This window comes from Aulonocara stuartgranti (genome assembly GCF_965226115.1).
Source record: "Aulonocara stuartgranti genome assembly, chromosome: 7".
NCBI lineage: Eukaryota > Metazoa > Chordata > Actinopteri > Cichliformes > Cichlidae > Aulonocara > Aulonocara stuartgranti.
In genome coordinates this window covers 23918245-23943530 of record NC_138945.1, presented here as the reverse complement: position 1 = coordinate 23943530, position 25286 = coordinate 23918245, and the positions used below count along the sequence as shown (strand labels likewise).

The 25286-nt window shown below is 41.3% G+C and overlaps 2 protein-coding genes across 5 annotated transcripts in view; one reads left to right on the top strand and one right to left on the bottom strand.

The window, feature by feature from the left end:
* The window catches only part of abl1 (c-abl oncogene 1, non-receptor tyrosine kinase), a 33622-nt gene extending 25617 nt beyond the window's left edge, over positions 1-8005 (top strand). For all 4 annotated transcript variants that reach the window (XM_082541000.1, XM_082540999.1, XM_082540998.1 and 1 more), the window contains 8 exons: positions 1609-1881; positions 2083-2167; positions 2432-2609; positions 3186-3370; positions 3524-3676; positions 3766-3855; positions 4019-4144; positions 4665-8005. In XM_082541000.1, the coding sequence (XP_082397126.1) occupies positions 1609-1881; positions 2083-2167; positions 2432-2609; positions 3186-3370; positions 3524-3676; positions 3766-3855; positions 4019-4144; positions 4665-6301 (2727 nt within the window). In that variant the 3' untranslated portion in view covers positions 6302-8005. The remainder of the gene's footprint in view (positions 1-1608; positions 1882-2082; positions 2168-2431; positions 2610-3185; positions 3371-3523; positions 3677-3765; positions 3856-4018; positions 4145-4664) is intronic.
* Positions 8006-8289: 284 nt separating this feature from the next.
* On the bottom strand, positions 8290-24933 carry rab14l (RAB14, member RAS oncogene family, like). The gene is made up of 8 exons (XM_082542213.1): positions 24791-24933; positions 18781-18839; positions 17607-17660; positions 16770-16947; positions 14243-14309; positions 11227-11314; positions 10788-10818; positions 8290-10687 (listed from the first exon to the last, which is right to left on the bottom strand). The coding sequence occupies exons 2-8, from the start codon at positions 18830-18832 to the stop codon at positions 10510-10512; spliced, it is 648 nt and encodes a 215-aa protein (XP_082398339.1). The 5' UTR covers positions 18833-18839; positions 24791-24933; the 3' UTR covers positions 8290-10509.
* Between the last annotated feature and the right edge of the window lie 353 nt (positions 24934-25286).

Sequence of the window (25286 nt, the reverse complement as noted above, 5' to 3'; positions counted from 1 at the left end):
GGCCAGCACGTCTTGGTAATCAGGTAGTGCTAACAGTGTGTTCATGATAGTTTTTAAATGTGTTTTTATAGTGTGCTGCGTTCTTGCCAAAAATATCTATAGGAAGTAATCGTTTAACTTACTTGCACATATTGTTCATATTGTTGTCTCCTTGAGTATCACAGCATTACCAACTCACATACACTCACTCTAATACGCACTAAATGCTGCCTTCCTGTCTTGCCTTACGGGCACTGTACAAGTCAAATTAAATCAAATATTTTTCATGGCATATTTAAAACCACACAAAATACAATTGTATAATTTAATACCATTTCCACCGTCATTCCGGCCGAAGAATGATGGAAAACCAGTGGGGACAAGAAGGCCTATTATTTATATTGGCTAGCAGTGGCAACAGTGCTGCAGGTATAATTGCACCAGCACAAAGAAAGGATTAAACAACCTCCTGCTTGCACAATCCACTGTCACACTAGTCTTACTCTTAAGTTTTAAATGTGGAGTGTCTCTAGAGGGGAAAAAAAGATGAAAGAGATTTGTTTTAATTCGTGCTTGATTTAATTTTATTCAAGACTAAAGACCTACAAGTTTTACATGTTTCTGTACTTCTAATTGTAACATTTTGCTTAAATCCTTTGGAGTTGAGGCTGGCCAACAACTTAAAAGAGGTTTATTTTAAGAACTTTAAAAATGCAGACTACCAGTATTTAATGTTCATGGCAGATCCACGTAGGTGGCTGAATTTCTTGAGTGGGATTCCCCCCTCCTCCCCTTAAAGGCTATATCGGTCGAGAAGCCACTTTTGGCCGTGTCACCCTGCTGTTTGTGATGGAGCGAGGTGAACTAGGTTTAGGAACGCCAGCTATGAGAAGAATGCCTCTAACTGCCACTGTGCTTCTCATAATGACCAGCAGACGCAAGGCCTGGCCAGACACTGACGCCCATGCAAAGACATGCATTAGCACAGATGCAGCCAAGTATGCACACACATACAAAGAAGCGAATGGACAAACACAGACGCTCTCTCTCACACACACACACACATACATACACTTGGTTCCCCATCGCATATTGTTTTCCATCCTCCCACTGAGCTACAAGTCAAGCGTCTGGTATGATAGAGTTCGCCAATAATTTGAAATTACCTCAGCACTCCCTGGAGCTGCAGGTTTTGTTGCACATTGGCTCTGTTATTAACACTGCTCTGAATAGAGAAAAAAAAAGAAAAAAGATTTTCATGTTGGTAAGCTCTTTTTTTCTTCCCCCTCCTAGATTTAGTAAATGGTCATGGTTTAAACCATTAAATCGTCTTGAGGTTTCTGCGGACTCTTCACCGCAGTCAAGGTTGTTCTCTTTCTTTCCTTTTTTCCTCCCTCCACAGGCCTTAGGCAAAGAGCGTATTCACAAGAATAAAAGAAGGCAGAAGTCACATTCTGGAACAAAAATCAGTTTTTGTTCCGAAAAGGCTAGAAAATCTGTCCACTTTGTTCTGTCCAGTATCCTTCCACCTGCCAAATACTGTACGAGCCTCTGATAGGCTAAGAAAATCTGATCTCTAATCTCTTGCATCCACTCAAATATAGAATCTCCCCCCCCCCCTCTCTACAGCTTTACGTCTCATCTGACAGCCGTTTCAACACACTGGCCGAGCTGGTGCACCACCATTCCACCGTGGCCGACGGCCTCATCACGACACTGCACTACCCAGCGCCGAAGCGTAACAAGCCCACCATCTATGGAGTTTCTCCCAACTACGATAAGTGGGAGATGGAGCGCACTGACATTACCATGAAGCACAAACTAGGAGGGGGCCAGTATGGGGAAGTGTACGAAGGCGTTTGGAAGAAGTACAACCTCACCGTGGCAGTCAAGACGTTAAAGGTACGGAGACAGAGAAGATTAGCATCGACCTACTCATGTGGAAACATTTTGACAACTACTGGTGTTACATATTAACATTCCAAGCTATGGTTTTAATTTGGCTGAATAATGCTACCATCTGGTGTAGCACAGATGCAACTGCACCCAGCCATCCTTTGCTGTCCTCACTTTCTTTTTTCTTTCTTTCCATAAACTGTGTAGGAGGATACGATGGAGGTGGAGGAGTTTCTGAAGGAGGCTGCGGTTATGAAAGAGATCAAACACCCTAACCTGGTGCAGCTGTTAGGTATGTGACTAAAAACAACAATCATTGCTTTAATGTGGGGGTTTTACATAAACACTGTTTAAATGTAACACATGTACGCAAAATCTTCTGCTAGAAATGATGTATTTTGTTTTTAGTGGCTCCATAGTGTAGATGTGTACACGTGTTTGCCTAACAAGCCAGGAGGAGAAATGGTTCACTTTGGGGTTGCATCTGGAATAAAAACTGCACCCAAGAAAAGCTGTGAGATGATGATTTGTGTCGCGGGACTCGTGTTTTTGGCAGGCGTGTGCACACGGGAGCCCCCGTTCTACATCATCACAGAGTTCATGACCCACGGTAACCTGCTGGACTACCTGAGGGAGTGCAACAGAGAGGAGGTCAATGCTGTGGTGCTGCTACACATGGCCACACAGATCTCCTCTGCCATGGAATACCTGGAGAAAAAAAACTTTATACACAGGTGGGTTTGAAGGCCTAAAAAGCAAACTTGCTAACCTGTCCTGGGTTTATAAGACAGATGTTTTTTTATTGGTTTTTTTTTACCCATCTTCAGTTTTAAGCTGGAAGGGACAAAAAACACCTTTGACCTCATATCTCATTTTCTCTTATTTTTCTTTTTTTTCTCCCCTCTCCTTCCTGAGCAGTGCTCCTCTCACACTCTCATTGTATCACAGACAAGTCGATCTTGTAGCAAAGCTTGTTTGTTCTGGCACGTCCAGCCGTATCTTTTGGAAGCGATTATATGACTTATGACTTACATATTTGTGAAACTGGATTTTAATTTTTAAGCCTGACACGACTCAGCTTGCAATTGTAAATTTATTCTTTTTTTTTTTCTTTTTTTTTACCCCACAACTCATCTGTAGAAATATGGCACCTGAGAGGATTCTCTAACAAAACACACCGCTGTTCTGTTGTTTCTTTTCTTTTGGGTTCATATCAGCTTAATAAATTCTCATTTCTCATTTTCAAAGTCAGCATTTCTATACAGCTTCCCATTCATCACTTCCTCTCATAACTGCTTTTTCTTCTGTAGGGACTTGGCAGCCCGTAACTGTCTCGTTGGGGAGAACCACCTGGTGAAGGTTGCAGATTTTGGCCTGAGCAGGCTGATGATTGGAGATACCTACACGGCTCATGCCGGGGCCAAGTTCCCGATCAAGTGGACAGCTCCAGAGAGTCTGGCTTACAACAAGTTCTCGATTAAGTCTGATGTCTGGGGTGAGCTCCTGTCTTTTACTCTGCTGTTAAACAATGTGAAACAAATTTAATTTCCCTCATTCTAATTTGCACATATTCCTCACATGATCTCAATTCGTAGTCTTTGACTTTGTTCTTTTTTGATTTATTGTCTTGTTCAACTTGTTCCTGCAGCATTTGGTGTGCTGCTGTGGGAGATTGCCACATATGGCATGTCTCCTTACCCTGGCATCGACCTGTCCCAGGTCTATGAACTGTTAGAAAAAGACTATCGTATGGATCGACCAGAGGGCTGCCCCGAGAAGGTCTATGAGCTCATGATGGCCTGTGAGTACCACAACCCATCTTGTAAAAACATGATTAAAGGCACGCTTCTGTTTTGGAATAACTTTTTGTTTTCCTTTTCTTTTTGTCAGGTTGGAAGTGGAACCCTTCAGAACGTCCAACTTTTGCTGAAACCCACCAAGCCTTTGAGACCATGTTCCAGGAATCCAGCATCTCTGATGGTCAGTGTCCATTTCTTTTCTGTCTAAAACCTCTTCAGTTTGGGGCAAACTGTTCTGATACTCCTCAGGCTTGAGTGTGTTACATAGATATCCTGATGTAAACACACTCAAGCCTGTTGTTTGTTGCTAATATGTCCAAACCTTCTTGTATTTGTGATTTTAGAGGTGGAAAAGGAGTTGGGAAAGAAAGGAAAGAAGACATTAGGCTCCATCCAGCAGGCTCCGGAGCTGCCCACCAAGACCAGACCTCGCAAGAGCAACATAGACAGCCGAGATACAGAGAGCCCAGGTGACATGAACTTAAAGAGTATGCCTGGTGCCTTTATTGCTAGTTGTTAAATATACCTTCACACTTTATTTACATTACCCTGAAATAAGTAGTGCAGTATTTGATGCTCACATTCATAATCTTAATAATCGGTAAGAATTAAAGACCACAAAACGTTCTGTGGGTAAAATGAAACAATGTCTCACCACCAATTTCCCTTTGAAGTAAAGACGGTCTGAGCTTTTGACAACCTGCAAGATCAAGTTCTTACTGAATTGTTTGGCTGTAACCACATAATAAGGATTGTTCCCACCAAAGCATTTTTTCTCCAGCTGTGAGGACTTAATTATACATGATCTGCTGTCCTGCCCTTCTCTTTGCCCTGACATTGCTCTAAATATGTTTGGCAGACACACTGGTGGAGCTTGCTTTTACGCTTTCTTGAAAATTTTTTTTTTTTAGAAAAAAATACAAATAAAAATCTATAGTTGTTTGATTGCCTTTGCTGATAGTCCCCTGGTTCTTTTATGCTCTTCCACAGATCTGTTGGAAACGGAGGGGGCTGTGTCGTCACCCATGCTCCCCAGGAAAGAGCGCCCCCCCCTGGACAGCAACCTGAATGAGGACGATCGCTTGCTGCCCAAGGACAAGGACAAGACGCGTGGCTTTCTCAGCCTCATCAAGAAAAAGAAAAAGAGTGCGCCAACTCCTCCCACACGCAGCTCCTCTTTTAAAGGAGACTGCCTCTCTGACAGGAGGTGCGTTACTCAAGATCCTCGAGACAGTGACATCTTTAACAACGGGGCATCATTGGGCATTAATGACGCCATACATGGCCTCCACAGTACGAATAATAATGGAGCAGCAGGTATAACTAATGGGGCTCCTACCTACCCAGTACCTTCTTGCCCTAGAAAGAAGTTACCTCTTGTAGTGACTAGCCCAGGTGGAAAGGGAGCAACAACTCCACCTAGTGAGGAGGAACCCTTTTCTAACTCTAGGTTTTTCTGGTCCATGCCCACTGGCTCAGATGGCACAGAATGTAAGTCTGTCACACTGCCGCGAGATCTGAGCCATCGCCGCTTCGACACAGGCACCGTCGGGGGCAAGCCAGCTCTGCCACGAAAGCAGCAGAAAGGAGAGAATGCGCCACGGATGGGCACCCTGACTCCCCCACCACGCCTGAATACATCTCCAGATATTTCATCCACCTTCTTAGGCAGAGATAATGATCTCAGTCCTGGTTCCAGTCCCAAGGCTTTGACACCTAAGGTGGTGAAGAGACCCAGTGTGTCAGGGCCAGAAAGCTCCAAGACCAGCGCTCTGCATGCCGAGCTTCTGAAGCCCAATGTGTTCCCTCCTATGGGAGCAGCTGGAGAAGAATGCAGGGCTCGCAGAAACAAGCACACGGAGTTCTCCTCCAGCAGGGATCGAGTAAAAATACAGAAACCCAAGCCAGCCCCACCTCCACCACCCACTAATGCAAAAACGGGCAAGGTCTCCCGCAGCCCCACTCAAGAGCTCCCCTCCCCGACTGCTTCAGAAATCAAAGCTAAGTGCCTCCCTTCCATCTCAGATCCCCACCACACAGCCACTCCCAGTGACCAAGCCCGCTTACCCCTGAGTGAGGCCTCCAAGAAGCTGCCCTTGGGCTCCACCTCTAAACCTCAACCGTTAAAGACCTCCGCCTCTTCCACTTCAGTAACCAGCTCCCCCTCCAGCCAGAGCCTTGGAGGTTTGTCTTCTCCCCTCACCTCCCCCAACGATCCAAATTCACCTACTGCATTCACCCCTCTAGCGAAAACCCGATCCTCCCTCCGCAAGACTGCACCCCGCCAGGCCTCCGAGCGCACTCCAAACTCAGCCGTGACACGCGAAATGGTGCTGGAGGGCACCGAGCTGCTCCGCGCCGCCATTTCCCGCAACTCCGAGCAAACGGGTAGCCACAGCGCCGTGCTGGAGGCCGGCAAGAACCTGTCAAAGTACTGCGTGAGCTATGTTGACTCCATTCAGCAGATGAGGAACAAGTTTGCCTTTCGCGAGGCCATCAACAAGCTTGAGAGCAGCTTGCGAGAGCTTCAGATCTGCCCCAATGCCACGGGGGGCTCGAGTGCACAGCAGGACTTCAGCAAGCTGCTGTCCTCCGTCAAAGAGATCAGTGACATTGTTCAGAGGTAGCGCCTAGAATATGACACTATCAGACATAAAAATGATAACATTTTATGTTACACTACCCTTCCCCCCCCCCTCTCCATGCATGTGGGCCAACTGTTACCCAGGCCCAGCTCATGCTGGAGAGCAGCAGAGGTGGAGGTTCACACATACTCTAGTATGTTCTGAAACACTTAAGCATGTGGTTACTCCGGACTGAATCAAAGAAAGCTTTATGTAGATGCCATCAGACAGTCTGTAACATTGAAAAGCCTTAACTATGAATAAACACTGTCATTTGGCCTTCACATGAGGCGAGGGGCCAAATCTTTCATCAACGTAACCTTTCATGGTTGATTTTTCTTTTTGAAATGATCATGTCTTATGTTTTTGGTTTCTTCCCTTTATCACTGACTCGAGTATTAAAAGAAAAGACCTGTGATAATTGTTTCCATCACTGTTAGTGTTTCATTTTTTTAAATCATTAATGCTGACAACAGTGAACAAAAACAAAAATGCTTAACCTCATCTTGTAGTTTGCCTTTGTAACACAAATGCCATTTTTAAATGTAAGCGTTAAGGAACTTTTCTCACAGTGTTTGTAAGACTCTGTGTTTTGTCCCACATGCCCCTACATTTTCTTGTTTTTTTTAATGCCATCAATGTCTGGTTGTGTGCTGAGTGATGGAATTGTGTCAGTGTTTTTGTATGAATGCTCTTCTGCAGTATTTGCAACCACGTGCCATAATGTTATAATGGGAGCGAGCAAATGAGGCAGGATGAGCCTCTAGCCTTCACAGTTCTGCTTTTCTGCACACTTGGGTAACAATTAGTGCCTTAAACACTTACCGGCAGAGCTGTTCTTACTCTTGACACTTTACAAGTGCAGAAACATGCTTTTATCAAGTGGTTGAGAATGGCTGTTTTTAGGCGTGTTTCTTGGATTTCCATGTCTGCCATACCAAAAAAAAAACCAACCTTTGTTTCCAGTCTATACTGGGAGAGGGACCAGGGTTCTCAGTGGATCTGTTGATTTGCATTGTCCTTAGACTGGACTTCTTTTTACTAAACAAGTTTGATTCAACTTTCACTACATGTCATAAAAGCCATCAGTAGCAGACTGGCCCCGCAGCAGCACGCCGTCTGATCTGTTAGGAGGGGGTAACAGACTGAAACAGCGTTTCCGACTCTGACGGGCCTTCCTCGCATGTTCGAATGGTCTGAATGCTGTTTTGAGGCCTTTTCACCCCAGAGGGAAAAAAAATCCTGGGGGAAACACTGGACTAAAATGTTTATGGAGCTATCACTTGCTGTGCTACAAAATGATGTGAGGAGGTGACCAATACGGACTGAAAGAACTCGTCAGATTTCACTTTCACCACGTTCTTTCCTCACTTGCATCTCTCGCACAGTGTCAGTATTTGTATTGTCGTGTCATCCCCGTGTGCCCCATCTGACTGCGATGCCTGAGGACAAAAATCAACTGCTAGTTGCCTTGACTTCAACATGGTACTGTCAGTGTTGGCTTCTTTTAAAAAAAAAAAAAAAAAAAAAACACGAAAAACTTCCTGTACCAACCATACCACTACTCGAATTTTGTGTCCAAGCCTCCTCGCCAATTTTGTACACAAACTTTCACTTGTAAATGTCGCCCCCCCCCCTTCTCCCCTCTACCCTTGGTGCAATTTTCGTTGCAATAAAAAACAAAGCAGTTGTGCTACTTGAAATACATTTTGTGTACGGCTTATTTGGTCATTTTGGCTGTGAAGTGAAAGAAATGATCTTTCAGAAACCATTTGACTTTTCTCTCCCACCTAAAATGGTTAGAGTATGATAACATCTAGGTAGAGCTTTTTCTTCTCACTGCAAAATTTCAGACAGTGTCTTGTGCTAACACGATACCTCCAGCACAAACTGGAACGGTGTGATGCTCTTCGCTTGTAGTAGACAGGATATTAAAAGTGCTCTTCTCATTTGCCGCCACAGATTTTTAAAAAAAAAAAAAAGGACACAGCAACAGGTTATGTATAATTTATTTTTTTCTGTCTAGAGTATTTTTTTCATTAAAATCAAAATGTCAACATTTTAAAATCATATACACGCAAGAGAACGCATTTAAATGTTAGCACAGCTCCTTAAAAATTTATACATATGTACGTTTCTTTTTGTACTTAGACAAAAGCAGGAAGTGGTCACTCAAACTGCAGAACAGGTGGGGGACACAGGAAAAAAAAAATAAAATAAAAGGAAGACCCGGCCGGCCCACTTCCCACGATAACAAAGCAATCCCCCACTCCCCAAAAGAGTTAAGACAGCGATGCAGCCCCTCCCATACAGAGGAGCGACGAAGGGGTGGAAAAAGAAAACAGAATATAAACAGAGTGCCCCACTCTCCGCTCCGTTACAGATATAAGAATCAAGGCAGACATAAATAGTTTGCGCATCATCTCAATCCGCTTCCTCACCCCTCAACCACTCGGCAGGTTCAGTAGTGTGCAGAAGGGGTGATGGGGGAGGGTGTCTAGTTATCTGTCCTTTACATACATTTATTAATAGAAACTATGTTACAGAATTTTTCCCAAGCATGAATTACAGGCAACCCACTAGCACACCAACTGTACAGAAATTGGCAGAGCGACCAAATAAATTTCTAAATTCAAAGTACAGTAGCGAGGTCATCACCAGTAGTTAAGAAGCAATATATACAGCTGTCCAATCGGGGAAACACTATGGTACAAATATTCGTACTTGAAAAAGGAGACAGATTTTTTTTCTTTTGTCATGTTTCGGGGGGCACACTGCTTGGTGTCGCTTTATAGGAGGCAGAAGAAATGGGCTCTTTAGTGCGGCTTTGTTGATTATACAGGAGGGACGAGTATATTTTTCCACTTAAACAGTCGGGACTTTGCTCCTAATACTTGGCCATTTAAGATACTGTGACCGTGCCGACTACCTCAAGTACTTCAGTTATTTGTTTCAGTAAAATGTGACAATGAATCTAAAAGAGCTGATTTATTGAATCGAATTGAATTCAGAGAGCAGTGTGAAGAGCAAGTGCAGCAAAACAAAGATTCCAGAGTAATAACATTAATAATAAGGCAACAAACAATGACAAAGAAAATGCTGGTAAAGACAATCTTGTTATACGTGACGTGAGGGAGAGTTTGGGTGTGAAATGGGAGATAAAGAAGAAGAGCTGGTGCAAAATAAAAAAATCTTTGTGTGACAAAAACAAACAAAAAAGTCACAGGGTGGCTGTTGTTGTTAAAGTGTCATTTTAGCTCAGTCTATACAAACACAGACAAGCTGGAAAACACCCAATATTCCATGTAATAACTCAGTGGAGAGGCCCGGGGAATAATCCACAAAGAATTTCTGGGTAATTCCTAGTTTTCTAGACCCCCCCCCCTTCTTTCTGAGAATATCAGCATTGCCACATCTGGCAAAGGACTGTGCCAAAGCAGAGAAAGCAGAATTTAAAAGACACAGGCAGGTTTGAATCGAGACCGCTGGAAAAAGCTCCCTCAACTACACATTCCTGGACACGTGCTTAAGAGCGTCTACCCGTGTGGCTGCTTGATACATGACTTCATCACCATTGCGTTCTGCTCCCAAGCAAATAAGCACGAGTGAGATATCACATTTGCGTGTGCTGATAAAATACAGGAAATGTAACCCATGCAGGGGAGGCGGACTCTGGGAATATAATTTAGTTCCAACTGATTGGTGGTGGATGAAACTTAACGCAGTGTTTACATTTCGCATATAGCTATAAAATCCAACATAAAAAAAACAGTCTTGCTTTATCATTATCGTATGAACATTACATCTATCTAAAGTGTCAGTGACCTGTGTAATGTGTGGTGGATTCTATGATACTATGATGGAGGGAACTAGGCTGAATGGTGTGAGAGGTTTGTGGGGGGGTGGAAGAAGAAGAGTTATCGGATGACAATACACTGATCGAGATTAAAGAGGAGGAGGAAGAGGAGGAGGAGAAGGGGGAGATGTAGTCCACAAAGCCCAGCTCAGCCTGGCCCAAGTCGATATTCACCCCCCTCTGTTCCTTCCCTCCGCAGCCCTGCTCTCACGCAGCACCTGGTGCAGTGGGATGGGGTGTGAATGCACGGAGGTGGTGGATGGAATGGAGGGGATTGGCAGGACAGGAAAGGGGGTGGGGGGTGGGACAGACAGACAGTGGGAGAAATGGGGCAAAGGGGCTTTTTGCTTGGTCATTAGCAGCCGCAGCCTTCCCTCTGGGGCTGTGGTTCGTTTGTTATCCGGCCGCCCTGAGGGGCCGAGGGCTTATGCTGAACCCCCGACTCGGCAGCATTCAGGTCCAGGCTGCCATCTTGGATATTCTGGTAGATCTTCTTAGCAGCTTCCAGGAAGGCGTCCTCAACGTTTTCACCTCTGAACAGACAGGGCATACACACAAATGTGAGCTACACAGAAGACGGCTGATCGGATCTTGTTCTGCAAGAACTGGAAAGCTGAAGTTGTGCAGACTTACGTTTTTGCGCTGGCTTCCAAGAACAACAAACCTGTTCAACATAAAACAGACACAATGACTGAGTCACTAAAACACAGCGCCAAGTGTGCATACCTCAAATACCAAGTCATCATTCACCCCCTCTTTTAATTAATATTGCTCCATTTCTCCTAGAATTTACTGCCCCACCAAAGTAAACTGAAAGATGTTAATCTTGGCTTTGCCCCCCCCCTCTTTTTTTTTTTTTTTTTTAAATAGAGTTCAAATCAAAACCATCTTAGAGACAGATCACAGAAAACTCATTTTAGTGTCAATATTTGTGGACATTTTGTTAAGAATCCCGTGAATATTATCCTGTTGAAAGTTATTCTTAGACAGATGTAAATGGCTAAAATTGCCTCCCACTGAAACCTTTTTCCACCTTAACCTCCCAGCATGCACCGGTTGACGTCTCGCTCACCGTTCTCCTCGGCAAACTGCTTCGCTTCCTCATACGTAACATCCCTCTGGGCCTCCAAGTCGGCTTTATTTCCTATGAGAATGATCACCTAATGATAAACACAAGGGAAGAGAGTGTGAGACGATCCCCTGGACACTTTGTCTGGGAGAAATTTGCTGTCTAATCCTTTGAGAGATAATAAAGCCAAGGGCAATCCAGGAAGACTCCACTACGTTGCTGAGCTAATTTTAAGATATTGATTGAGAGAACGTGTGCTCAACAGGATCCTTAGCAACTGCGATGTAATTAGAGATTTACTGAACTTCTTTCTAAAAGAGTGACAAAATGACTAAACCAAAACTGCTGTACACCACCTTTTACATGCCAATTTCTTTTGCTTTTACTGCAGAATTGTTCAGCACTAGGGCTAATACCGGCAATATTAGGCAATGATAAGAAAATGAATATGGCTAAAATGCGCATGCGCAGTGCCTTTGTTTTCATACACACGTGGGAGGGAAAAGCGGATCGTTGAATGAAACAGCTGAACCACAATTGGTTTTTAAAAATGCTGCAACTTCAGTGGTTATGAACTAGTTTGGGTTTCGTCCGTCAGATACACACCAAAGCACAATTTTTGGTGGAGCATGCTAGCGGGCCGTCGTTATTACCGTGTTTTTCGGAAAACAAGGCACACTTAAAACCAATCCTTTGATTTTCTGAAAAATCGGCAGTGCCCCTTATAATCCGGTGCACCTTATGTATGAATTCTGGTTGTGCTTACTGACCTCGAACCAATTTTATGTGGTACACGGCGCTCAACAATCTGTCAAAAAAATGTTTTAGTACGACTTTCGTAAGCTACTAAGCCGCACCGCTTGATGGATTGTCGGAGCATTAAGGCTATCGTAGGCAGGAGCCTCGCCGAGTGATACGTACGGTGCTTCAACATAATATTACCGTACTGTGTGTGTATAACTTTAAGTGAAAATACATTGATGGGGTTTTTTTTGCACTAATAAAGTTGTGGAGTTGTAAAGTATTTTGTCTCGCGTCAATTATATCGTCTAAAACCAAGGCAGGCAGATGTTGGGAGTTGGGGCAGATGCTGTGACAACACCAACAGTGCCACCACTTTGTGCTAAAGTATTTAAAATTGGCAAACAGCAGTTCTATTTCACAGCTCAGCGTAGTTTTGGCTTTTGGAAGATGTACAGTCATCACTGCCCACAGTGCTATGTGCACTGAACACTCATTTGTGATTTGACGCTCTCCTCTCTGGTATGCATGCAAACAAGATCAGAAACCACCTGTCAGTGGAGTCAGATCTGCCCGTTTCACAACATTAACACAAGTTTAGAAGAATCCTCATCTTTACAGCTCAGATGAAACACATTTAACCTATTAGACTGATCAAAATTATTCTAATCTGTTATAAATATATTAAGGATAGCTGTATATACTGTTTAGGGACATGAAAACAAATTATTTGATTTCTTTCCCTCAACCTGAGGCACATTCTGTTTCATAGTAAAGGCCTCAGGTTTATCTCCAGTCTTTTTAGTGTTTAGAAGTGGGGTCACTTCCCAGGATACATCACCATGGTAACTTATGCTGAAGTTTATATTAGATAAGAGATCAACTTGTACAGAAATCAGCACCTGCTCACCAATCAGTCCTCTGGAAAAAAAAAATACATTATAATTCCTAGAAGATCTGGTGGATCTTTGTAAGAAAGTGAGTTTTTGGGTTGTTTTTTTCTTAGGGACCGTCTAAAGATTTTGTCTCTTTGTGACAAGCATCAAAATAAATAAAAAAATAATAAAAAAATGGATGGCTGCAAGCAATGTTACACATGCAAGAAACTCTTAATTTTTTTTTTTTTTAAACATGTATTAGTATAGCAATATCACCCCTAACCCTTCAACTTGTTGATTGCATATAAAATTAATTATGAATAATAATTATTATTGATTTATAGGATTTTATTTCTTCTTTACTTGCCATCTTCTTTCACACTGGCTCTAAAAGAGCCTAGTCACACTGAATTTAATTATAAATACTGTCAGATGTTCCGATGAGTTAAAGATGGGGGATTACTCAAACGTATGTAACTAAAACATTTTGGGGGGCAATTTCCATGCTGGCTTTAAATAAGTTATGTAGCACACTGTCACTAACTGCAGTGCTGTATGGCACTTTAATACTCCTATTCATACTGTATTCTTTCACACACTGGCTGCAGAAGCTCTGCTCAGAACATTGAGCATCATGTGTTTAACTTCTTCAGATTTATCTAACATTACAGTTTGCTCTCTGTTAGTAAAATAATTCAGCTATGATACCAGTAAACCTCTGTGTTTGTGACTGATCACATGCTGCCAACACTGCCTCTATGTTTGTGTTCACAACTAAACTAGGTAAAAGTCTATGTTGACTTTAAGTTGATAACCACCTTTGTGTAAATGTTTAGCAGGATTAATAATATTGGTGTAGCTTGATGGATTCACTTCATAGTAAAAGTCCCAGATTTAACAACTTCAAAGTGTTCAGATTCTGTTAAAGTGGACTGTGCCAGAAAGAAACCAAAAACTTAATACTGTTCATATTAGCTTAGTAAAGTTTACTTGTACTCGTCATTAAAATGAGCAGTGAATAACACAGCTCCATACAAAGCCTGTGTATAGTTGTGACTGGATATACAGAAACATCCCTTTTTGCTTTCTGCCATCTAAAATGTGAACAGGAAGTGTCATGTTGCACAAACACACTTCCCTGATGGAACACAGACCTCTGAGAGTGAGAGCAGGAAGGTTTAGAGCTAATCATATTTACCAAGAAAAACCTATTTAAGAAATGGACAGGGCTGAGTGGCTCCAAAAAGACTAACAGGGGGGTGACAAAGGGATAAACAGCATAGCGACAACTTAAAGCAATTAAAAGAAGAGAAATCAATGCAGAAAGAGAGTGCAGAGACGAGGCTGTGGAGACACGTGTGCAGCTTAAGACAATCATTAATTTCAGTGCGTGTACTCACAGTATTGGGGTTGGTGAGGTTTCTGGCATCAGTCAGCCAGCTGCTGAGATGGTTGTACGTGCTTCTCCTGTTTGACATCAGAGGGACAGAGGTTACTATGACGACAAGCAAAGACATAACATCCTGCCATCTCTGAGGATGGATTTGAAAAGAGGCAGCAGCTGCCATATAATACAGGCAACAATAACCATGGAGGAAATCATCTGGGAGTTATGGATACATCTGGAAGTGATACTGCTTTCTCCAGATCATAAGTATAAACTTTATTTATATCAACAGCTTCCTGTGCCTGACGATGCAGCTACCAACTCCAATGCCACATTATCCAAGTTACAGCCTCATTTCCATTTTCCAATAAATGAACCAGTCCTCAAAATTTTATTTTGAGCCATCAAGTTAACAAATTCAGACGCTCTGAAGTCTGCTCACAAGATTTCAGGCAGGTTACGAGACAGACAATTCTGCATTGGTTTCTTGACCTCCAGAGACCCGAGCTCTTGTTCCTGGTACATTTTTAATTTCTCCTAGATAGTGGTTAACACATTTGTCTTGCATGCAAAAGATTTGGGCACAAATGTAGCCCAGCGGTGATAAGCTACTCCATGTGGATAAATAGGTGGGTTGCATCAGAAAGGGCATCCGGCGTAAATTTAGATATCTGTGCCAAATCAAATATGTGAATCCATCCACTAGTGGTGAGCCTTTGGGAAATAAGTGAGCAGCTCAGGGTAACTCAGTCAAAGTAACTCTTTTTGGCTGTGATTAGTTGGACTGATAAGTATATAAACTAAACTTTGCCTTCAAAAGGGAAGTGATCACTTTGTTACAGAGTAATTACAAAGAAAAACATGTCTTCATATGGTAAATGGACTGGTTCTGATATAGCAGTTTTTGACTGAGCACTCAGAGCACATTATACAACGCTCCTAATTCACCCATTTACACCTATTCATGTAATAATGAATGCATCCATCTAACCTGGATATTGCACACCAAAGGATATTTGCCTTGCAGCAGTGATCGAACCACCAACCTTCAGATTAGCAGATGACCTGCTCTACCTCCTGAGCTAGAGCCACCCCATGTAGGGACAATGAGTTTATTCAACAGCATAACACAGTGAACTGAACAGTGCTTAAAGTACTGAGCAGAAAAAAGGGGAAAGTGCAGGAAAGCTCAAATATAATGAGTCCCTATGAACACACAGGGTCTCTGGAGGTTAAAAGAAATAATTTGAATGTTACTTATCCAACACAACCTACTGTCTACACTGGTGTGGCCCATGTTAATAACAAATGTATACATAAAAACAGAAGAATGCAAATGAAAGCCACATCTTTTCATTAAAGGATATGGTTATAGTTAGGTGTATAGTCACAGCAACCATAGATGACAAAGAAAACACTGCGTTGGCACTCATTTAGCCCTAGAGGCCATACTGGAGGTGGTTGCAGTTTGGACAGACATTCCACATGTTCAGCTGTGTTTGCTTGGCATACCACTGATACCATCTAACAGTTTGGGTAAGAAGGTCAGTCGCATGCAGTAACACAAACTATTTGTATTTGTTCAGGAGTAGGTGTGCTGGGCTGAACGGTGCGGTTATCAAATGTTCATGCTTTCCTTTAACTTCCTCTTTCTGCACAATGCACTATATGGCTATTGTGTACACTAGGGCTGCACGATTTTGCATAAAATGAGAATCACGAATTTTTTGCTTAGAATTGAGATCACGATTCTCTCACGCTTTTCTTTTCCAGTATAAATATTTATTGCGCTTATTAACTGCACATCAACTTCGTAACAGTTGAGACTGAACATAAAAACAATAAACATAAAAACAACAAATGTCTCACATTTTGTTGTTGCCGCAAAATGTACTGCTTGAAATTCCGTCTCCACCGTTGCTCGACGCTGCGTGTATAGAGCAGGTAGTGCAACAATAGAAAAATAGTTGCGGGATGGCACTGTGTAGCGTTTGTTTAGGGTGTTGATCATTTTCCTAAATCCCTCGTTTTGCACAGTGTTGATGGGAGCCATATCTTTGGTCAGGTGATAAGTGATAGCCTCCGTAATTTCTTTGTGCCTGCGGGAGTTCGACGTGTATAGGGAAGCGCTGTATAAGGATCCCGTTGTTGATGTTTGGGTGGTTGACCGGGACGGATTTTCTCCTGTCACTTTCTTGTCATCCCTGACGTGCTCTCCGTTGTTTTTTCCCTGCCAATTTTAGCAGCCAGCTCCTGTATTACGTGGTATAAGGCTCCACTCTTGTCATTTGTTGAGCAGGAAGAGTGAGCGCTTGTTTTCATGCAGATCCCGGATCAAAATGCGGTACAATCGTCGTCGTCTCTCGTTTTTGTTTTTTTTTTTTTTTAAATTGTTGTCATTTGGAAATGAGATCGCACATAAGTATGAATTGAGATCGCGATTTTCTAATGATTAATCGTGCAGCTCTAGTGTACACTGTCAAAGTTTCTGTGTTAAGCGGTGACCATGACTGCATCAATACATAACAAGCACGCTCTACCTGGTGATGTCGTAGACCATAAGCGCCCCTGCGGCCCCGCGGTAGTAGGAGCGGGTGACGGCCCTGAAGCGCTCTTGTCCTGCTGTGTCCCAGATCTGGAGCTTGATCTTCTGCCCACTTACTTCGATTATCCTCGTACCAAACTCCACGCCAATAGTATGAGGGCAGTCAGCCATGACTGGGGAGAATAAGTATGTCAATGAATTCTACTGTTGCCCTTACTAATGTTTTTGTATTTCAAGTCTTTCTTCTGTCATCCGTTTTGTGAACTTTAACAAAACACGTGCCTAGTTTGAACTTAAAATTACGTAGTAACAAACATTATTCAATATGTATAGGTCACACATAGCCAACTTGTTCCTACTGTACGGCAGCAGTTGCATCAATAATTAATCGCAGTCTTTAAAGTCATCACTTTGTCTAAACTGCAAACACTCTTGATGTATCAATTTGTTTGAAACTGCCACTGAAACCCTCTTCTACATCACTCCAGTGTGTGTATGCATGTGTGCACTGGTGTATGGGTGCAGGCAGGATGCGATTGTGGACAAGTGAATGAGTAACACAGCATCTGGCTTGTTAATAGTAGCACTAAACAACTGAGCTGAATGGTAATGGGAGGCTGCAGCTGGCTCATACACAGAAGAAGAGACTCTCACTGTTGAGCTCACACTCCACATCTATGCTGCTGACTTCCGCTGGTGTATAAAAGAAATCCAAAGAGATTTAGCCACTCCAGTTAAACCTGGCAAATCTCACATGCACTGGGGCACACGCAGAGATGAAAAGGAGTCAAAAGAAGAAAAAAAAAAAAAAAAAAAGCAGGGCAGCACTTACATTTCTTTTCTGTGAACTGGTGAAGCAAACATGACTTCCCTACCCCCATGTCCCCTGTGGAGAGAAACTCAGGTCAACCAAGGAAATAACAGAAGAACAACAGTTCTCTATTCAAGCCTGAAGTGTTGCCCCCATGCATGATGCAGCAGACCCTCAGTGACAGTCAGCAACTACACTTAAAATTTCATGTGGACTTAATGAGAGAGACAGACGGGGATAGATGCACTTGAGTGTATGTGGTCCTGCAGATTTTGACAATAAATGTTTTTTATTGTCGAAAAACATTTTCTCACTAATGGTACATCTATATTATGCTTTGATTAAGTCTGAAGTACTTTTGCACTTCAAAATACCCCCAATAAATTTGCTGTGAACAATATCATACACCTAAGTCATATAAAACTTACTAAAAATACTTCTTAATTTCCAGCTGCGCGTCATGTAGCTGGAGTTGAGTGTTTTAACCGATGCATGAAACTATACATTTTTAGACATAAGTTGTAACAGCCGCCGTTTTCTTTGTGAGTATTTATTACACAGCGTGTAAGCCTGTTCTAACGTTTGCGTCTAAGGTTTATTTTTTAGCACCTGACGGCTCTTTTTTTACTTCTCATCCGTAAATAATCTGCTCTTTCACGTGATTCAGTTTATTTTGAAAAGTCTCAACAGGATCTTGAGCTTTATTGTGAAAGGTGTATGTGGAACATAAACAAGCGGACACGCAATGCTGTTACCGTCGTTATTGCTAACCACAACGCATAAAAACAGGCGCTTGTCCATCCGTAGTGTGGTTATATAAAATACAAGAGAAAGAGAGAACTTTAAGAAATTAATATAGCCACTACAGTGACCATCAAAACGATGAAAAATATTGACGTAAACAGTTTATTTTGCGACACCACAAAACAAACGATAGCGTAAAATGAAACGATAGATGTTTTTATATCGTCATCCGATATATATCGTTATATCGAACAGCCCTATGCCAGAACACCCCCTTGTTAGAAGTACTCAGTTATGTTACCTTCAAAAATGGACTAATATGACATACGCTGGACCCACTCAAAGCCACCATGTAATGGAAGTACAATAAATGTGCAGTTTGTGAGAAGTGCCATCAATATTAGTCACTAGAGAGCCTCCAAACTGCTGGCAATTGGTACTGATCACTTACCGATAATGATGTATTTGAAAATGTAGGAGTAGTTGTACGGTGCGGTGGCCATTGTGGCTCTGAAAGAGGAAAAACAGAAGAACAGTTTAGCCACTTAAACCTTTAACAGAGAAAAGCAACTTTTCCTTAAGAGGGGTCAATACATGTAGATTATAATCATTTGACTTTTACAGTCAGTTTCCCTGAACACTTCCACTAATCTTCCACTCAGATCAGCAAGAGGTTTACTAATCTGGTAAGGTTTTGACTCCATATAAATAAACTGCACATGATGCAATGAATAAGAAAAGACAAAGACAATTAAGCATGGACAGCTCTTTCTCACACCTTCTGCACTTTATGCAAAAACAACACGATGTGTGGATATAAATAAAACAACAAGTCCTGTAGTAACAGTAATGGAGCCGCTTACTGTTTAATGACTGTGTTACAGGTGTGATTACTGATCTCCAGTAAAAGCTGTACAAATTCCAGCGAGTAGTTACAGGATTAGCATAGTCCTGAAGTGAAGGTTCAGACAGCTGAGAAGGCTGATTACATTCATGACCAAAAGGACTAACTACACAAAAGCTTCAAGAACACAAATAAATTTAACTCATCAGCAATTGAACATGGATTTTTTTTCAATGTTGTTTTTTGTTTCTAATATGAAGGGAAAAACCTGCCAAACACAATTTTGGCGCCAAGCATAAAAGTAAATTTACCAGAACTGTGATTTACATTAAATTGGTTTAGGTTCATTCAAAATACTTTAAATAATAAATGCTATAAATAATGCTTTGAATAAATTGTGTTTATCAAATGGACAAACATAACATGAAAATCCCTATACTTTAATTGTACATAAAGCAACCAGAGGGTACATTTCCATGCATGAACTATCCAACAATACTTTTTACTAGATGGAGGGATATTAAACTAGCAGGTGATATGATTCAAATACTTTGCAAAAGTCTTGTACCACTGCTCATTTCCTTTATATTAACTTTTCAAGGAAGTTTCCAGTGTTATTTTTTTTATTTTTTTTTTTAAGTAGTGTTAAGCAGTAGTTCTGCAGGCTTTCTGAAGGTCTTTTAAAGTTTTTCTTTGGACACTTGCTGCCGAGGCCTGGTCATGTTTGAGGCTTCATTATAGCCAGTGGTGCTGGTGATCTTGCCCAAATTGACAGAATTATGAATGCAGAAAAGTACTGTCACATTTAAAAAATAAATAAATAATACGGTCTGCGCCAGTCTACAACACCCTTACTACAGAAAATCACAAATATACTTCAGAGTACTCATATCTACGACAACCTTTGAAGGGTGAGACCAGAGAGGTGATGGATCTTTTTTAACAGTGTTAGAGCTTTTCAGTTATTAGAAAGACTTTCAAGAAGGGATCCCATTACCTTCCTGTCTCAATCTCACTTCTGAGAAGGCTCTTTCAGACTTTCACTCCTTTCCATTAATCTGACAACATCACACACGCACACACCTCTTAGCAGAAATGATGCAGAGAACTAAAGGTGTGGTCGTTTGATTCCACAGTTGCTGCTGACAGTGCTCATTTCCAACAGCGCAAAAGACCTGCTGCATGGGAGGCATAGCACTGAAGCAACTGCGGATGCTTCAGTGTTCACAATCAAACCAGAATTACAACAATTGTATTACAACTAGGTCCATTAATAGGCATTGTTAGGATCTATAAATACCAAATACTGATAACAGTAATTACCGCTTATCAACACTACTCACCATATTGTGGTAAAATAAAGAAATACCAGCAGCTGGCTTACCAGTGATTTTTAAAATCTTAATTACTAGTAAGTAAAGTAGTAAGAAGGTATGAGGGTGTCAGTCTGTAATTATTATTATTTTTAAACAATCAATTTTGGTATAAAATTCCTTTAACACTAAGGCTAGGCAAGAAAAGAGAAAAAACCAACAACCTTGCCACGCTATTTTTTTTTTTTCTTTTCACCAGATTATATTCATGATTATTGATATCAACCACAATATGAAATCACTGTTTTTCAAGCTTAATTTTAATTAATTTAGATGTAAACACTTTTTTTGTCAAAACTTCAACAAATTCACTGTAGAATGTTATACGGGTGTCTGTGTTTATGAATAATATTAAACAAACAAAAAAGGCACGAGAGTATAGTACTGCCTCTGAGGGGCAGCAAGACTCGTACATGGATCAGATGTGCGACTTGACCACAAATGTGATGTGGTCACCAAGCTGTGTCTCTACGCTCTGTGTGTGGTTGGCAAAGCGAGAACTGTTTATGCCCAGGGAGTTGGTGACAAGGGTCAATTACTTGAATCAGTTGGTTACATCTGAAAATTTCAACTGTGCTTACTGGCATCATGACTTTTACAACACAGGTTGGTTGTTGCATCAGTGATGTCTGCGTTACTCTGTATTTTGTCGTAAGGCGTGGTATAGGAGAAAGTTCTGGGACTGTCGTCTTGTGCTGTGCAGGTAAATGGTCAACTGTGCACGTGGCAAAACGATACTTGCCTTTGTAAAAACATGTTTTTGACACATTTTCCAGTGTATGCTACTTTTCTTTCTTGTCAAACTTTAAAAAGCCAAAAATAAATAGCCAACCTCCACACCACTGAACTCTTTGGACCCTCAAATATACATCCTATCCTATATCATATCCTCATCTTTTGGGCCTTGGGCCAAGTCTGTCAGGTTGTTATGTTCTATAACGCTATTACTCAAGTTTGAACATTTTGTGTTGTCATTTTGTCTCATCTCATTTACAAACCTAATGTACTGTTGTGTACTTCTCATATGCTATTTGCATGAACCTAACGTGATGCGGCTGTTCCAACCACACAACTGGCTCAGCGCAGTGATATTCTCATTCTCACCTTTCGTGTTATCTGTCAAAACATGGATGGAATGAATTCTATACTGATCTCGTATTTCTATGAAGGAAAATTATTTTGTGATAGTTACCTTAATTACTGCTGCACAGTATTAAATCGAGATGCTGCTGTACACGATTGACTGCTGTAGGAGTAGTAAATAATTCAGACTTAATCAAAAGAATAATCATTCAGCAGACAAATGATTTCTCTGTAACTTGCAAAGATAATCTGCCTTAAACCAGTGTCATTCTCACATGAAGTTCAAAGGAAACTATACTGCAGTCAGAGCAGTTCCTAGAAACCGAAATCACAGTGCCCGAGCACAACACAATGCTGGTTTTACGCACGTACTTCTACATCTGCAGATTGGTCAGCTTAATTTAAACTCAATCGTTAGAAATGCATGTAGCAAGAGAAAAAGTGGAAATAGAAAAAGCAAATAAATGGAAAAATACAGACAGCAAAAGAAGAAAAAAGTGCAAGAAACAGAATAAAAAAAATTGAGTACATGGTTGAAATAAAGACATAAGACGCTGCAGGCTACTTAACTGAGGTTGAATCAGATAAAGATATCAATTAAACTTTAGCTTTTATAACAGTAAAAACAATGTTGGGTCACAAACCCTCATGTTTACACATACTCATATTGACTCGAGCTTTGACTGAGGAAAAAAACTAGAAATGTGACAACTGAAAACAAGACAGAAATATAGGTGTACAAAGACAAATTAAAACTAGACAGCTAACAATGTAGTAGTTGTATTTTTCTTAATTAATAAGAGCAAAAGTTCCTGAGTGTTATATTTTCAAGAGATGTAAACAACTCTTAGCGCTAGCAGTGCCTTTGTGACTGTGTTTCTGTGGGTGGTCCAAGAAAAGATTTGGCACAGTCTTCTGCAACTTGACCTGTGCTTTAGTGTTTAATCACACCACCAACAAGCAGCTAACTACAGCAAAAAAAATAATATATATAAAAAAAATGTATGCATAAACTTCCTATTTATAAATGCCCGTATTCTATCCAGGTACCAGACTTGGGGTTGCTCCATAGAAGTAATAAATTACACAGTACCTTTTCATTCGCTCACTATTCACATAAGTGAAGAACCTTTGTAATGAAATTAACAATATAACTGTAACTGTAAAGTGATTACTGAATTTAGTACAATAACACATTATGTTACTACATTACCAAAAACGTAATCTGTAATCACTGGTGGATACCTACATTATTTCTACATTGTGGTGCATTATCAAGTCTGAAATCATCGTGAAAAATCACAAACACAGTAGACACAATGTATGTTTACATTTCATTAATCCCTACAGTGTGATTCATGTGGGTAAAGACAAAACATAACATTGCACTTATGCTCCACACCATGATTTAGTATAGGACCTTGAAGCTGTCACACCTCACTACCATCCTTTTAACTCCCAACATATTGTTTCACACACTCTTTTTCTAGGCTCTCTGCTGTCACATGACCCTCATGTGGTCTCTCTAGCTCCAAAGTGATGGCCTGTTGATTTTGCACAATCCCCAGAAAGAGCAAAAGTAAAATGTGACTTGGCTGTGACATTCGACTTCATTTTACACCCTTTTTTCCTCCCACCGCTACACATGGCATAGAAATAAACCCCATGAGTATCAGTCAAGGAGAAGGCGAGTCAAGACCATGTGACCAGACTGCAGCCTCAGCACTTCTCCTTTCCTGAAGCTTTCTCTAGAGAAACAGGGACACTGCCTTTCTTCCTCTCAACAGACATTCCTCATAGAGGCAAAGAGATGATGTGATTTCAGGAAATCATGACACATATAGTCACACTGTCTCCGTGATGTTCAGACCCACCACTCAAATCACGTGACTAAAAAGAACGTGATACCCCATAGCTATTATATACACTCTTGAAGGACGCTACCGCGATACAAAAATGAGTGACGTGTTTACATGCTTACAGTAAAACAAAAAACTAAATATTAAGTAACGCGGTAATAATTTAAGATAATGTCCACTAACACACAGTGCACTAACACCAGAAACAGAAATGATGCAGCACTTTAAATGTCGACGAAGGCAAAGCTATCCAAATTTCGACCATACAAAAGTTACCATCGTTAACTCAATGACCAATTTTATTTATTTATTTATTTATTTTAAATCGTGTATGCCTGCTCTTTGGAAAAAGGACACCCAAATAAGAAGCTAATACACTACCGGCTAAGGGATTAGCATTGCAGTACAGGAAAAAAAAATCGCTTTGTTACAGTTATTCCTACACAAAAACAAGGAATTAGACGGGCCAGTCAAATCCATCGTCAAACCCGACTTGGATATCGGAGGTTGACCCTTCAATATGGAACCCTAACGAAATGCCTGTTTCTTACCGACGGCGACTAGCTTAACGTTAGCTTGACAACCGGCAAAAATGACAGCGTCGCTATGACTAAATCTCTGAGATTAGATTCCATGCGTGAAAAAAAGAGTGCTGCTACGAAGCGGAAATGGATATAAAACCTGATACTGACTTGAACAGACATTTAGATGGCAAATTCAGATAAATATACGGCCTTAAATTGGATGTTTTGACAAACAAGTTTGCGTTAGCTAGTCACTTGCTAGCTGACAGAGACGGATAACAACAAATCCCATAAATCAAAGCACATAAGCCACCTGCCCTCATCGCCACACAAACAGCTGATTTAAATGCATTATTGAGTAAAAACAGGTTCAGAAACGCAACCTGGCCTGAGCCCAATTTCATGAAAAATGCCTCAATACACTAAACTAACGAAAGCTAGCGACAGTTTTAGCAGGCTAGTTTGTCAGCTAATGGCAAACACGTAACGCGTTATCTTGTTATTTCAAGGAAACCAAGCCCTTTGTCGTAAACAGTAGCATTTTTTCCATAACCGTTTAATATGTGATGCCTCACAATATTGGACTTAGAACCCAACCTTGCATTAGTCATCTGTTAGCTACCATCGTTAGCTTTCCACCTAGCTGACTCCTGGAAAACACAAGAAAGCTTAACACTTCCAAGGGTTTCTTCGTTTAAATATCAGTTTCTCTACATTTATTACACATTACACGGGCGTCTATGAGTGCAATCAAATACCCCCCTTCTTCTGTCCTTACCAGATATTAAGTCTTTTGCGCTTTGAGCTGTTCACAGGAGGTATGCAGGTTATCCTGGCTCAAGTATGATCTGTCTATCCAAGATGGCTGCTCACGGCACAGGGTTTCCTCTGCTCTATACAATGGGCTTCTGGGACAAAGAGCCTCGTATGCGGCGATTTGCAACTTATGCACTGCCTCCTCGAAGGTAATCACCTTCACAGGTGTATTCTTGCAAAGGTTACTACTCTCGTAAACTGCTTAACAGGGAGCAATCGTCATGTCACACTATGAAATAATCACTTTGGTGAAATCATGAGCCACTATAAGAGGGAAAGTTCAAAATTTTAGCAAGCTTCATCTGCCACCTGAGAGGTTTAGGCTTGTGGAGTACGCTCAAATGCATCTGGTCAGCAGATGTTAAAAGAGTTACAACAGCACCATCAGCACACAGCAACACAAAACAATACTAGAACTCCATCGAGGGGCATCGCTAAGATCTTGAAACACTGTGGAC

Bases quoted from the DNA above. Each gene is read 5' to 3' on its own strand.
- rab14l (XM_082542213.1), bottom strand. From the start codon at position 18,832: ATGGCCACCGCACCGTACAACTACTCCTACATTTTCAAATACATCATT. The intron at 16,948-17,606 runs GTAAGTGCTGCC...TATTCTCCCCAG, and splicing joins CCAGTTCACAGAAAAGAAAT to TCATGGCTGACTGCCCTCAT. The intron at 14,310-16,769 runs GTAGAGCGTGCT...GATGTCAAACAG, and splicing joins ATGGTCTACGACATCACCAG to GAGAAGCACGTACAACCATC.